This window comes from Hypanus sabinus, chromosome 3, assembly GCF_030144855.1.
Source record: "Hypanus sabinus isolate sHypSab1 chromosome 3, sHypSab1.hap1, whole genome shotgun sequence".
Taxonomy (NCBI): domain Eukaryota; kingdom Metazoa; phylum Chordata; class Chondrichthyes; order Myliobatiformes; family Dasyatidae; genus Hypanus; species Hypanus sabinus.
Window position 1 is genome coordinate 24,809,424 of NC_082708.1, and position 13,841 is coordinate 24,823,264.

Genomic DNA, 13,841 nt, shown 5'->3' on the forward strand with positions numbered 1-13,841 from the left:
GAGAAACAGAACTTGAAGTCCCACACCATTAGGTTCAAGAACAACCTTCAATCATTCAGTTCTTGAACCAACCTGCACAACCCTAATCACTTCCTCGATAAAACCATATTGATCACTTTGCACCATAATAGACTTTACTGTTCTAGTGATGTCCTTTCTTATATAAATGTGAATAATTAGTGTTTAAGTTATGTTTACCATGTGTATGCTGCTTATCTGATACTATGTGCTTATGATGCTGCTGCAATAAGATTTACATTTCAAACTATATACATTTACTTGTGCATATGACAGCAAGCTCGACTTTGACATGATCAAAATACGTTTACAAACCTGCTGTGGAATTCATTATTTACAACTGGAAAGATGTCTAGTGCTATACTGAACAGCAATTTGTGAATTCTAAGTTGGAGCGTTCTACAAACACAAGTTCATGTGAGGAATACTTTTTCTTGTCTTAGTACCCTTTCTTTGTAAATGGAGGAGGGGAGTCAGTGAGGCAGGGGATGCTGAAGGATGACAAGCTTCTGGCATGTTGTGGGGAGGGGGGTATTGGCGGAGAGGGGAGAGGGCAGTGCCCCTTTAAGAGGCGAGCACGGCGCTCGCCCCCGAGCCCCGCAGCGCACGGCATGCTGGGAGCGCCAGCACCCAACGGGAATCTTCGCATCAAGATGGCGGAGCGGGGTGTTGAGGGGTGGCGGCGGCTGCAGCAGCGAGGTCCGGGCCGGCTGTAGGAGACACCCGGAGCCTGTCCTCACCAGCAGTAGCCGGAAGCAAGGAGAGGGGAAACACACGGAGGGAGAGAGAGAAAGAGAGAGAGAGACGGGGCTGGGGCTGGAGCCGGAGAGCAGAGGCTACCCTCGCACACCCACCCCGCCTCTAGGCAAGGCCTTCCCCACCTCCCCTCCGGCGCTGCCCCGCTTCTCACCCACTCTCGTATGAATTCCGCCGAGGGCAATTCGAAGTGTGCGCCAGCGGAGGCGAACGCAAGGTCGGTGTTGGTGCTAACTCGAGGCCCAGGTTTCTCCTCACCCCTGCTGCTGAGACTCGAGGCCTACCCCTGCCCCTCTAGTCTGCTCCTGACAGCAGCAAGGGCCAAAGGTTTCCCTTTTCTGCTCTCCTTCCTGCCTCTCTTTTGTAATGGGTCCTGGTTAAAGTGTTTTGTTTAAAAATAACTTGTTCGTAATATTCATATTTTTGGTGAGTAGATGTCTCAAACCAGACTTCAATTTTAGAAATTTCTGGCCTCGACTATTGCAAAATTTCTTAAACGATAATTGAGAGATACATTGTCATTTCTGACTTGCAGTCAAAAGAGCCTTGAGGGGAGGGTCTATTGTTGATCTGTTGCTCGTCTAAAATTCAAAAAAAAAAGAAAATATCACTTAGTGATGCAAAGTGCAATTTTCTGTTTCACGAGTCCCTACTTGCATGGATATAACACAGGGAAATCAGTAGCACAAAAGTTTTGCAAGCTTTTTGCCATTTTAAAGTGGGAAATTTGTAGTTGATATGTAACTGAGGATTCAAGATGTTCTCCCACATACATTTGTTTATTGTATTTTTGTGTCTTGAATCTTTTTAAGTTGATGCAGAACAATGCAAGGGATTATGCTTATAAAGTGAATTTCACACTTTATTGGGTTACATGAGTAAAGTGCATCATACTGAAACTTAAGCTTTCTGTGCACTGCATAGGTGGAGATACAAGAGTTAAGATACAGGAAGTTACGCAGAACCTGGTGTCTGCTGGAGTAGCACACGAAATTGCAGGTTTCATACACCAAGCACGAGAGAAGTAAAAACATGAGTTGGTTATACAGTTTATTAAGCCTGCCTTGCCCTTCAGTAAAATTATGGGTCTTATTTCTAGTTTTCTTACCTGATTTCCATAATCCTCTTAATTCCAAGTGTGAATATAAATTCTGGTTAATTATCCTGTTTGAGGAGACAATGATAAGAATTACAACCGTCTAAAAAAATCTCCCCTTACCTCAATTTTAAATAATTTGATGACTGGAATGGAACCAGGAACTACATGAGTAAACAAGATATTCTGCAAATGCAGGAAATCCAAAGCAACTCACACAAAATACTGGAGCAACTCAGCAGACCAGGCAGTATCTATGGAAAAGAATAAACAGTTGGCATTTTGGGCTAAGACCCTTTGTCAGGACTGAGAAGGGAGGGGAAGACTCCAGAATAAAAAGGCAGAGGGAAGGAGGTGAAGTCAAGTGTGTGGGAAAGGTCAAGGGCTGGAGAAGAAATATGATAGGAGAGGAGAGTTGGACCATAGGAGAAAGGGAAGGAAGAGGGGACCCATGCGAAGTGATAGGCAGATGAGAAGAGGTAAAAGATCAGAGTGGGGACTAGAGGGAGGGAGAAAATTTTCTACCAGCTGTAAAAGTTGATATTCGGCCATCAGGTTGGAGGCTACTCAGAAGGAATATAAGATTTTGCTCTGAGTAGTCTGTTGAGGCTGTAGTTCTTCTTGGACTAATGAAAGTCCTGAAGATATTTGACAAAGCTTTAGTACCATAAAGGGTTTGGGGAGAGTGACAAGCAACCCTTCACTGCTGATGCTCAGTAACCAGAATTCCAAGGATTTAAGGTGGTTGCCCACACAACAAGTGAAAAAAAGTATCTGTACGTTAAATAATTAAGATTTACAATGTGTTGCTTGGAAGTTTGATGGATGTGGAAGTTCTCAATTAAATGAATACTTGGGGGATGGGACAAAATGAATAGTAAGAATTTGGGAGTGTAGTTGAATTGCACTTGAAGTCAGAAAGCCTGCTAATTAGTAATTTCTATGATTCTAAGATGTTCTTATTGTCATTAATTGCCTTTTGCAAATAATATTTCTGTAAGATGTGTTGGGAGGCACATTTGTTTATTTTTGGAAAAATGATACTGCTGCTGCAAAAATGATTTTAAGTTTTGATAATGAAATTGTTCTTTGCTAGACTAAAATAACGTGCTGTGCTTGGAGAGTGGAAACTGTACTGTCCCTAAAATTCAGTCTGTTGTCAAGTGGCATCCACCATGTTAACAAATGATAAATTTCACTTTATTGTTAAGGCCACAGGTGTTTAAATATCATCCTGAATGTCAGATTGCACCAAATTACTTCAGGCGTTGGTGAATCAATAATTTTCATAAAGCTTGATTGATGAGAGCAGCTGTAGGTTGGTTAGGGTTTAATGATCAAATGTGAGTATTGACCTGAATCTCTGAAACTGCTGTCATCTGCTCCGTGGCACAGAGTCCTCCATGTGGGAGTTGTGAATATTTTAGAGATAATCAAATATATTTACTTTTTCACATCACTTTGTTTTTTTCCTACTTCAGTATTTACAGTGTGTAATAATTTAGAATTTTCTATAATTGATTTTGCAGGAAGCATTAATAGCTCTGGATTATGAGCTATCGTTTATGACTATGGTAGGTCATGACCTCTATTATCTAGAAGCACTGCTCTTAAAATAAAAGTATCTGCCTTTAGTTGGGCTGGGGGCTTGATCCATCTATATTTACAGATAGGGCCGGAATACCTCATAGGCATTAAAACACTGAAACATACAAGTGTACATCTCCTTAGTTTAACATTCTGCAGGGAAGGTCGAAGGCTAAGTTGATGAGTGTGGTGTTGCCTGACTTGGTCGACTTTTCTTGAGCACAGAACTTTCCTACTCTGACTTATCCATTGTCTACTCTGGAAAGTGTGCAAATAATAAAATTGAACTCAGGATTAGTTCTTGTTCATAATGCTGCACTTGAAATCCGTCATATTTAAGAAATAAAATTTCTTAAAATTTTGACATTTATGTTGTGACGCATCTTTTTATTAAACATTTCATTTGATGCCATCAATAGCTATTTAAATACAAGGGGTGATTGATAAGTTTGTAGCCTAAGGTAGAAGGAGATGAGTTATAAACTTTCTACATAATCATGAACTGCACGTGCATGTAACAAGAGCTGTATAACTCATCTTCTACCTTAGGCCACGAACTTATCAATCACCCCGCTGTGGACCACTTCTGGAGGTCCAAGGCGCTGACTCCTACAAAGAAGGGATCCATATGCTCTACGACCGCTGGACTACGTATGTAAATGTAGGAGGGGACTATGTAGAAAAATAAATGTGCTAGATTTTCTAAAATTGACTCCTACATTAGGCCATGAACTTATTACTCCTTGTATTATGCTGAGAAAAACACTAACCAAAATTATACCTGAGGTTCAAATCAAATTTTTAGCTTGATAATTTGATCAGTTTTGCACTCGAAATCATTGCATGAATATTCTCCAGTGAAATCTTAAATATAATACCTGATAGTAGTACAGTAGCATAATGCTATTATAGCACCAGCGACCTGGGGTTGAATTCCCACTGCTATCTGTAGGAGGTTTGTACATTCTCCCTGTGTCTACATGGGTTTCCCCCGGGTGTTTTGGTTTCCTCCCACATAATTAGAGCTTTATTGTCATTGCTGAAGGCGCTGAGATTGTAGTGCTACTCCATTAAGTGCAGCACAGGATACTGGTAATTCAGTTACTGAAAGCACAATGAATAAAAGTAAAAATAATGTCTGACTTATTTATTTGGAATGACATTGAAGTTACAACTGAATTAAAAACAAATAACTAAAATTAAAATAAAGTAGCATCTCCATTCAAATGTGCACCTGCCTATGTATTGCATATAGAGATTGCTCATAGTGACTGTGGGGTTGGGTGGGGGGTGGGGGAGTTGTATGACAGCCCTGGGGGTGGGGAAGCATTTTCCATCTGGATGTCCATGCAGAGATATTTCTGTATCTCCTACCTGATGGTAGGAGATTGAACAGGTGATTACTGGGGTGAATATGTCCATTGCAATTTTGTGAGTTGAAGATGTTTCCATATCTCATCGTTTTGTCCCGATGATTAACTGTGCAGTCCTTATCACTTGTTGAAGTGACTTTTGGTCAACTTTGTTGCAGCTAGTGTACTGTACTGTCATCCAGTGGTTAGTATACTCTCAATTACACATCAATATAAGTTTACCAGCAGCTTTTGGGGCAGATTTGCTGTCTTTAAACTCCTAAGATAGTATGGGTGCTGCTGAGTCAAAGACATAGAGGTTAGTAGGTTAATTGGTCAAATGGGTTTAATTGGACAGCTTGGGCTTATTGGGCTGGAAGGGCTGGTTACTATGCTGTAAAAAAAAAAATGAGAGGCATAGATTGAATAGTCTGCCAGGGATATTTTCTCAGGGCTCAAATCGCTAATACAAGGGGGCATAATTTTAAGTTGATTTGAAGAACACGTACATGGGATTTCAGAGCTACATTTTTTTTTAAGTTGTGATTGCACTGTCTGGAGTAATGGTAGAGGCGGCTACGTTTAAGAAAATCTTAGGCATATGATGATAGAAGAGATGGAGGGCAATGTAGGAGGGAAAGTTTAGATTGCTCTTAGAGTAGGTTAAAAGTTCAGCTGAAGATCTGTAATCATGGGACTTATACTTTTTAAAAGAGCACAGTGCAAGTTCTACCAGTTTTTGGAAGCTGAAATTTAAACACTGTTAGAGTAATTGCATATTAATGCACAGGTAATATAGAACAACTCTAATGTGCAACTGGCTACAGTCTCATCAGTATCACATTCTAAGCATGTTAAATATACCAGCAATTCTTAGACAAATGGTACTGTGGGTGCTGAATTGATTGCTTCAGTCTTAAGTGTAGAGTGTGTCATTTCTGAGCTGAGTTAACAGTTTAAGGCTTAAGCTTCTAGTTTTGTTCATAAACCCTGGAATAATCAATTGATTCAGAAATCTTGGAATATGAGTTGTATCTAAAATTATATAATTTAGAATTTTTCTATCTTTAATGGAGATTCAAAATCCATGGCATCTCAGTCCTTGTTCATACAAGTAACTGTCAAGATTCTCTGATCTCTCGCAACTGTCCACCTTAATATCCCAGGATGAAAACAAGACACTTTGCTGATTGCAGTGCTTCTAGGGGGTTCTCCCTAATGCCTTTTGTTTATTGGGGAGGAAAATGGGTATCAGAAAGGTTGGTCCAAATGTTTTTAGCATATTCATAAGAATCAGATTTTACAAAAGTTGATCAAGGTATTTTTTTATTAAATTTACATTTCATTTTGATTTTGTTATAAATCTAGTTATTTGTAAGTAAGATATTGCAAACCCTATCTGAATATAATTTTCTTTGTAATGTTTCCTCCATTTTCATCTTTGAATAAAACTGCAAAATTACTACTTTTAAGCACTTCAAGGAATGCTTTAATAAGCAAAGAACTGGTTATGCTGTCCAACTTTCAAAATTTGTGCAAGTTTATTTTTGTAATCTAGTAATTGAAATTTTATATGCAGTATAACTAGTACTATTTCAAAGACACTTGGAACCTGAGTTTTAGATTGCATTTAATGTCCCCTCGTGTACCTCTTTTCGCAGTCAACATTATTGCAGGGACTTCATGTATTTGCACAATATGCACTTTATCAAAGCTTCTAGATTGGAACTTTGAAAGTAGTTATCCAACATATCACTTGGATACATAGCCCATTAAGAGTCTTTATTTAAGCACTGCTGTTTACTGAGTTTGATGTCTCTACTGGGTAGAAGTGGTAATTTTACAGTGCATTTCTCGCCTAGAGTTAGGAAAACAAAAAATATTGCTCTTTCTGAATATTATTCAGCAAATCCTGCCTAACGAGACTGTCAAGAAGATAGAATTAGATCAGCTGCCAGTCTCTAAGGTCAAATAGCATTTGTACTGATTATAACCACTTGGCTAGAGTGTTCTAAGATCCTTAGCAACCAGCTGATGTCTTCAGGAATGAAAATGGGAGAAGTTAAAAGGATGGATAAATTGCATCCTGCCATCAACTGTTCTACATATGTTGAGTGTGGAGGTTCTTATTTACAAAGAGGGTTGTTTTCTTGCTCGTATGTTTCATTTAGATTGTTGTGTTGACATCAAAAAGCTACATGTTGAGGGAAATTTGACAAGTCCTGTTTATATCACTTTCACCGAAATTGACTGGATTCTGAGATGCCCAAAAAGTCTCATAAAACCCTTCTGACTGGGATTTGAATTAATTTTAGAAGGAAATCAAAATGTTTCCTTTCAGTAACTGTTTGAAAATGGTCAGGATTAAAAAAGTTCAAATTGTTTTCGACCCAGTACTCAATATAGCCAACATTGTTGGACCTATATCTTCCCTATCAGGTTTTTATTTCTGTGTAGTTATCCAACTTGCTGGTGCAATTCTAATATTTAAAAAAATTACTTAACCTTTTTGCCCTTTTTAAAACACTTCTGAAAGTACTGATGTAGCAATGAAGGAAACAGGAAGTAATTGCCAAGTAGATTTTTGCCTTAATGGCTTGGTGATTATCAAAAATAAATTATTAAAATTAAATTTTGAAAGGCTTTTTTAATCAAACTATAGTTATTGAAACCTCTTAGTAAGAAATAAAAATCTGCCTGATGTTAATTTCTATGTGTTTTAATGGTAGTCTTGCCAATACTAAGATGTTTGGGTTTAAATTGCCATTCTTAGTAGAATATGAATGTGAAAACCAACAATCACCTGGACCAGAAGAAATCCAGGAGCTGTGGCACGCTTTACAACTTAATGGTTAAGAACTGAAGATTGGCGCATCAACTCATTTATGCAGATTAAGCAAATTTTGGAGCATTTCAACTTTTAATCTGATTCTTGCTGGTGAGGTAGCCTTGGTAAAGAGAGTTAAATTATCAATTTGTTAAGCCTGAGTCAATAAAGCTTTTGGCAGAGGCTTAAAAGAAATGCACAAAAAGTTTAAGAAATTTAAGAAAATTCTGGAAATACAACTCGTACATGAAAACTTGATTTTTCATTTTGCTTGCAAAATTTGGCCTGCGGTATTTTGGCAGTGATCTAAGAAAATTCCTGGTTTGTGAATAAACCACTGAAGCAAAACACTGCAAACACAGGAAATTTAAAATGATTGGGGGGGGGGAACTAGAAGCTCTCAAACAGTGTAGAGTTCATACTTTGTATTGATGCTTTTCATCAGAATTGAATGAGAAGGAAGAAAGAAGCATGTCAAGATTCTGACGACAGGTCAACCAGTATATTTCTTCTACAGATGCTGCCTGACCTGAAGCTATTGCTACTAATGATTGTGTGTGGGAGGGAAGCTAGGTGTTATGTGATGGAAGTCAAAGTGAATGGTTGGTGGCTGGAGTTTAACTATGATAACAGTTTTTCACCTTCTAGCATTCTTGGAGTTTGTGGTGGATTTCGCATTGTTGTTGGTATAATGTTTAAAAGAGGCATGAGGTTTATGCATGGTGAATGAGCATAAGTCGTGAATTTGAAAGCGATTGGATACTGCAATTGCTGGAAGTATGAAATGAGTGCTGAAAATGCACAATGCTTCATGCCACATCGATGGAGCAAAAAGTAAAAAAAGATCTGCTTGGGCGAGAAATCTAAAATAAAAGCAGAAAATGTTGAAAATATTCAAAGTCGGGCCTCAACTGTGGAAAGGAAAATGACCAACATGACAAAAGAGACCCTTTTGTCAGAAGTTGTAGGTTGGTAATGTTGCATCTTGGCTGTTCTGACACAAACTGGAAAAGCTAATTATCAATGTTGAAGTCCGACGACTGCAACATGTCCAGTGAATAGATGGAATGTCATTCCTCATTTACACTGGGCTCTGGAGGAAAAGTGAGGCCAAAAATATAGGCCAGAGTGTGAGTGAAATGGAGAATTATATTGGCAGGCAACCAGAAATGCCAGTGATGCAAGGATCGCCCTTGCTTGATGAACTGAAGTTTTCTGCAGATTTGTCATCAAATCTGCATTTATATTTTTCAATCTAGAGGAAACCACTGCATGAGCACTGAATGCATTATACTAAATTGAAAGGCAAGAGATTTACTACTTCAACTGGAAGATGATTTTTATTTTGGTCCCTGATTGGTGGGAAGGTATAAGGACAGTTGTTGTATCTCTTGTTTTGGGGGTGGTGGCAGGGTTGTAAGTGTTGTTGTTGGTAGGAAAACTGATCCAGGGAGTTGTTTAGGAAATGGTGGGAGAAATGAGTGCAATTTGTAGTAACATCATGTGTAATTGGTACTGACATCTTGTTAAAATTGGCTGAAATCATGAAGGGTGATCCATTGGATATCCAGTCAGATGATTGGATTCATGGACTGTTCAGGTATCTGATGACAGAAAGGAAGAAGCTGATTCTAATTTGTTAAGTGTGAGTTTTCAGGCTTCTGTACCACCTCCCTTGCATTGAGAAGAGGGCATGTCTTAGATGGCGAGGGTCTTTAGTGATATATGCTGCCAATTTGAGGCACCACATCTTGCAGAAGTCCTCAGTGGTGGGGAGGATTGTGCTAGTGAAAAAGCTGGCTGAGTAAACCTCTCTGCAGCCTCTGTGAGCTCTCTTCCATACATTTGTAGAAATACCAAGGCTCGACAAACTCCCAGTGAATTGTAAAGTAAAAGTGCTAAATTGTTTCAAAACATGTTATGAAGTTTCCTTTTTGAATTTCATTTTTTCTGGAGCAACAAATGGTTCCCTGATCTCGGGTACTTTCTTGTCATATATACCATGAGCACTACCTTCAGTAGCCTGCTTGAACGTTATGACCTATCCTAAATGTACAGTAGCCTAGCAGTTAGCATAATGCTTTCACAGCACCAGTGACCTGGGCTCAATTCTGTGTGTAAAGAGCTTCTATGTTTTTGTTATGACCACGTGGGTTTCCTCCTACATACCAAAGACATAGGGGTGAGTAGGTTAATTGGTCACATAATTGAGCAGCAAGGAATCATTGGGCCAGAGGGACTTGTTATCATGCTGTTCACAGTTCTAAGTAAATTTATTATCAAAGTATGTATGGGTCAGTGTATACTGTTATGAGATTTTTTGCTGACTTTCACAGGAAGACAGAGAATACAATAGAATTCAATGAAAAACCACACACCAAGACAAATAAACAACCAATTTGCAAGAAGACAAGCTTTGCAAATAATAGTAAATAAATAATAGCTTGAAAATGAGTTGGATCCTGGAAAGTGAGTCCATAGGTTGTAGAATCAGTTCAGTGTTGAGGTGAGTAAAGTTATTCACACTGGTTGAGGAGCCTGATGGTTGTACCGTAATAATTGTTGGAACCTAGAGGTTTGAACCTAAGGGTCTTGTACCTCCTTTCTGATGGCAGCAGCAAAAAGAGAACATGGCCTGGATGATGGACTCCTTGTAGATGTGCTCAATGGTGCTCATTGCTGTATCACTGAATAAGAAAAAACTCGATCTTCTGATTCTTCTAATTGGTTTATTCTGCCTACTGTTTCCTTTGCTCAACTATTAATGGTTGTAACTTCATTTGCCTTGGCTGTGGCACACAATTTGTTCTTTGAACTTGTCTTTCTATGCATAACTTTCTTTAAACATTCTGCTTTAAGCCCTCAAATACCACTTCTCAGCAGGTTCTTTAGGAGTTAAAGATGTATAAAAGCAAACCTTTTTGAACAATGATTAAACTTGTTTCTTGCACTGGTTAACATTTTATAACTTCAGTACTATATTCTATCTAAACTTATAAATCAAGAAACTTATTGCACTGTAACAGACTGCTTGACCCACAGAGTCCACGTAGACCATTAAACATCCTGCAATTTTACAATTTCATTTTTATTACATTCTTCCAAGTTTTCATCAACTCGCCTATTTCCAAGGTTCTACCATCCACTTACTAGAGGAAGTTTACAGTGGCCAACCAATCCCTGAGAGGAAACTAGAATACAGTCGGCCCTCCTTATCTGCGAATTCCGCATGCGCGAATTCAACCAACCGCAAATCGCAAAAACCCGGAAGTGCTCTTCCAGCACTTGTTGTATGAGCATGTACAGACTTTTTTTCTTGTCATTATTCCCTAAACAATGCAGTATAACAACTATTTTACATAGCATTTACATTGTGTTAGGTATTATAAGTAATCTAGAGATGATTTAAAGTATACGGGAGGATGTGCGTGGGTTATCGTGGATTGGGATCGAAAAAAATCAGAAATTCTCTTACTAAGGAAGTCGGAACAGATACATCCAGTATTATTTAGTGTCAGTTAGTTAAACGTTTGACTTAGTATATAATATATATTTTACCATTCTATGCATATAAAACACTTAAGAACGTATGTTTCAGCACTGGGCTGGGAACAGAAGTTCCCGTGTTCGATCGACTGACAGACTGCTCCCGAGTGCACTCTGCATCGTGCTGGGTTGATATGGAGAATCAAAACCCCAAAACCCAATAATTAAACCACTGCATTGCTTAGTAGTAATTGTAGCTTTCATCGGGGCACAGCCTTTCTCGCTTTATCCTTTAAAATTGTTTGATCGTTAACCGACATAGCCTAACGCTTTTCCAATGACCGATGGCGTTTCACCTCTCTCCGATCGTTTTATTATTTCCACTTTATTTTCAATCGTGATTGTGATTATTTTCATGAACATAAACACTGTGGATTCAGAATTCTGCTGCCAAGTCGTAATGTCCACCACACTGAGACAGGTTAAATAAGGTCTGGGGTTCCGCAGGGTCCTAAGATCCACCGCATTGAGGTTGAATAAGGGACTTGAGCATCTGTGGATTTTGGTATCTGCGAGGATAAGGAGGGCCAACTGTATCTGATAAACAGTTACAAAGAATGTGCAGGCTCATACAGTCTGGATGTCAAGATTGAACCCAGGTCATTTGGAGCTCTGAGATAACAGCACCACTAGCTGCATCACTTTGCAGCTCTGTTTTGTTCGGATCCTTTGAAATGGACCATAACTTTTCAGTGTTTAAAAACTGATAAGATTAGATTTCTTTGTCACATATACATCAGAACATACAGTGAAATGTTCCATTTGTATCAAATCAGCAAGCATTGCAAGTATTGCCACGTTTCCAGCAAGGACATAACATACCCTCAGTTCACTAACTTTATATGTTAGGAATGTGGGAGGAAACTGGAGCACCTCTTAGAGGAAACCCACACGGTCATTGGAAGAGCATACAAATTCCTTACAGACAGTGGTAGGATCTCTGATCTCTGTAATAGTGCTACACTAACCAGTATGTTACCATATCACACTATTTTTGGTTCTGTAATGATCTGAACAAATTTGTCCTTGATGTCATTTAGCAGTAGCAGCCACCAATTATGTAAGATGAGAGATTAGAAATTGAGATAACATTTCAAAAGACAGTATTCTGATGAGCCAAGTGACTTAAAAAATTGAGCCAAAAAGATGCCTGGCTGTGGGACAAATATAAGAACTGGTAGTAAAACATGCAACTTGGACAGACTCATTCTAAAATATACAACATTGCAGAGAATTAATTCTTGGGTTGGTTCATAAGATTTAACAGAAATCATGATAGACAAGTGGCACAACTATTGGAGTAGATTTGATTTTAAACTCATCTGCTGTAAAAGAATAACTGAAAGGAGTGTATCTATAGTGTAGTGAAGATGAGTTCAACTAAAGGCAACAAAGAAATTCTTGGCTGAGGATTAAGATTTTTGGCAGTTATGCAGAAACTATGTAATTATGTATTCTGAATTCATGGAACAATGCTGACCTCTTCCTTCGTATCCCTTTTCTAAACAATAATATTCAAATAGGGTAGCCCATTCGTTACTCGAGTATTTTACCAATTATTTCAAAAATTGTATCTCAGAATTTGGAATGATTAAGGTATTGCTTCTCATTGCAATTCACTAAAGTTGCTATACAAAAATGACTAGTTGGTCCTAGTTAAACTGAGCTCATTTTCCTGTTAGCTTCTATTTCCCACTTGTTGTTTTGATCTGGATAATTAAGGCAATTTTGAATATTCAGTTTCTATCATGTTTACTCCTTTAAGAATTTTTTTCACATTGCAGGTATTGTCCTTTTTAAAACTGTAGATTATAATAGTTAATTGCTATTGAAGTGCCAAATGATAGTTTGTCCTTTTGTATGGGAAACTGAAAAGGTGATGGATACGAGCTACAGACAAGTAGGCGCATCAGGGCCTTGGGAGACAGATAAGTGGGTAACAGGGGAGGGAAGAGCATGAGTCAGATACTAGAGGGTACCCCATGGCTCTCCCCCTTAGCAATAAGTACTCCAGTTTGAGTACTGTTGGGGGTGGGGTGGAACAACCTACCTGGGGGAAACAACAGTGGCGACACCTCTGACATAGGGTCTGGTCCTGTGGCTCAGAAGGGTAAGGAAAGAAAGAGGATGGCAGTAGTGATAGGGGACTCTATAGTTAGGGGGTCAGACAGGCGACTCTGCAGACACAGTAAAGAAATATGAATGGTAGTTTGCCTCCCAGGTGCCAGGGTCTGGGATGTTTCTGATCGTGTCAACGATATCCTGAATTGGGAAGGTGAACAGCCAGAGGTCATGATTCCTATTGGTACCAACAACATAGGTTGGAAAAGGGAGGAGGTCTTGAAAACAGACAACAGGGAGTTAGGAAAGAAGCTGAGAAGCAGGACCACAAAGATAGTAATCTCGGGATTACTGCTCGTGACAGTGAGTAGGTGGAGTGGGGTGGAGGATAAATATGTGGCTGAAGGATTGGGGCAGGGATTCAGATTTCTGGATCATTGGGACCTCTTTTGGGGCAGGCGTGACCTGTGCAATAAGGATGGGGTACACTTGAATCCCAAGGGGACCAATATCCTGGCAGGGAGGTTTGCTAAGGCTATTGGGGAGAGTTTAAACTAAAATTGCTGGGGGGTGGGAATGGAACTGAAGAGACGGAGGA

General features: G+C 39.1%; 1 protein-coding gene across 1 annotated transcript in view; it reads left to right on the forward strand.

The window, feature by feature from the left end:
* The first annotated feature begins 637 nt into the window (after positions 1–637).
* Positions 638–13,841, forward strand: part of ube3a (ubiquitin protein ligase E3A) — a 51,429-nt gene continuing 38,225 nt past the window's right edge. The window contains exon 1 of the mRNA XM_059963856.1: positions 638–991. Within this exon, the coding sequence (XP_059819839.1) occupies positions 939–991 (53 nt within the window). The 5' untranslated portion in view covers positions 638–938. The remainder of the gene's footprint in view (positions 992–13,841) is intronic.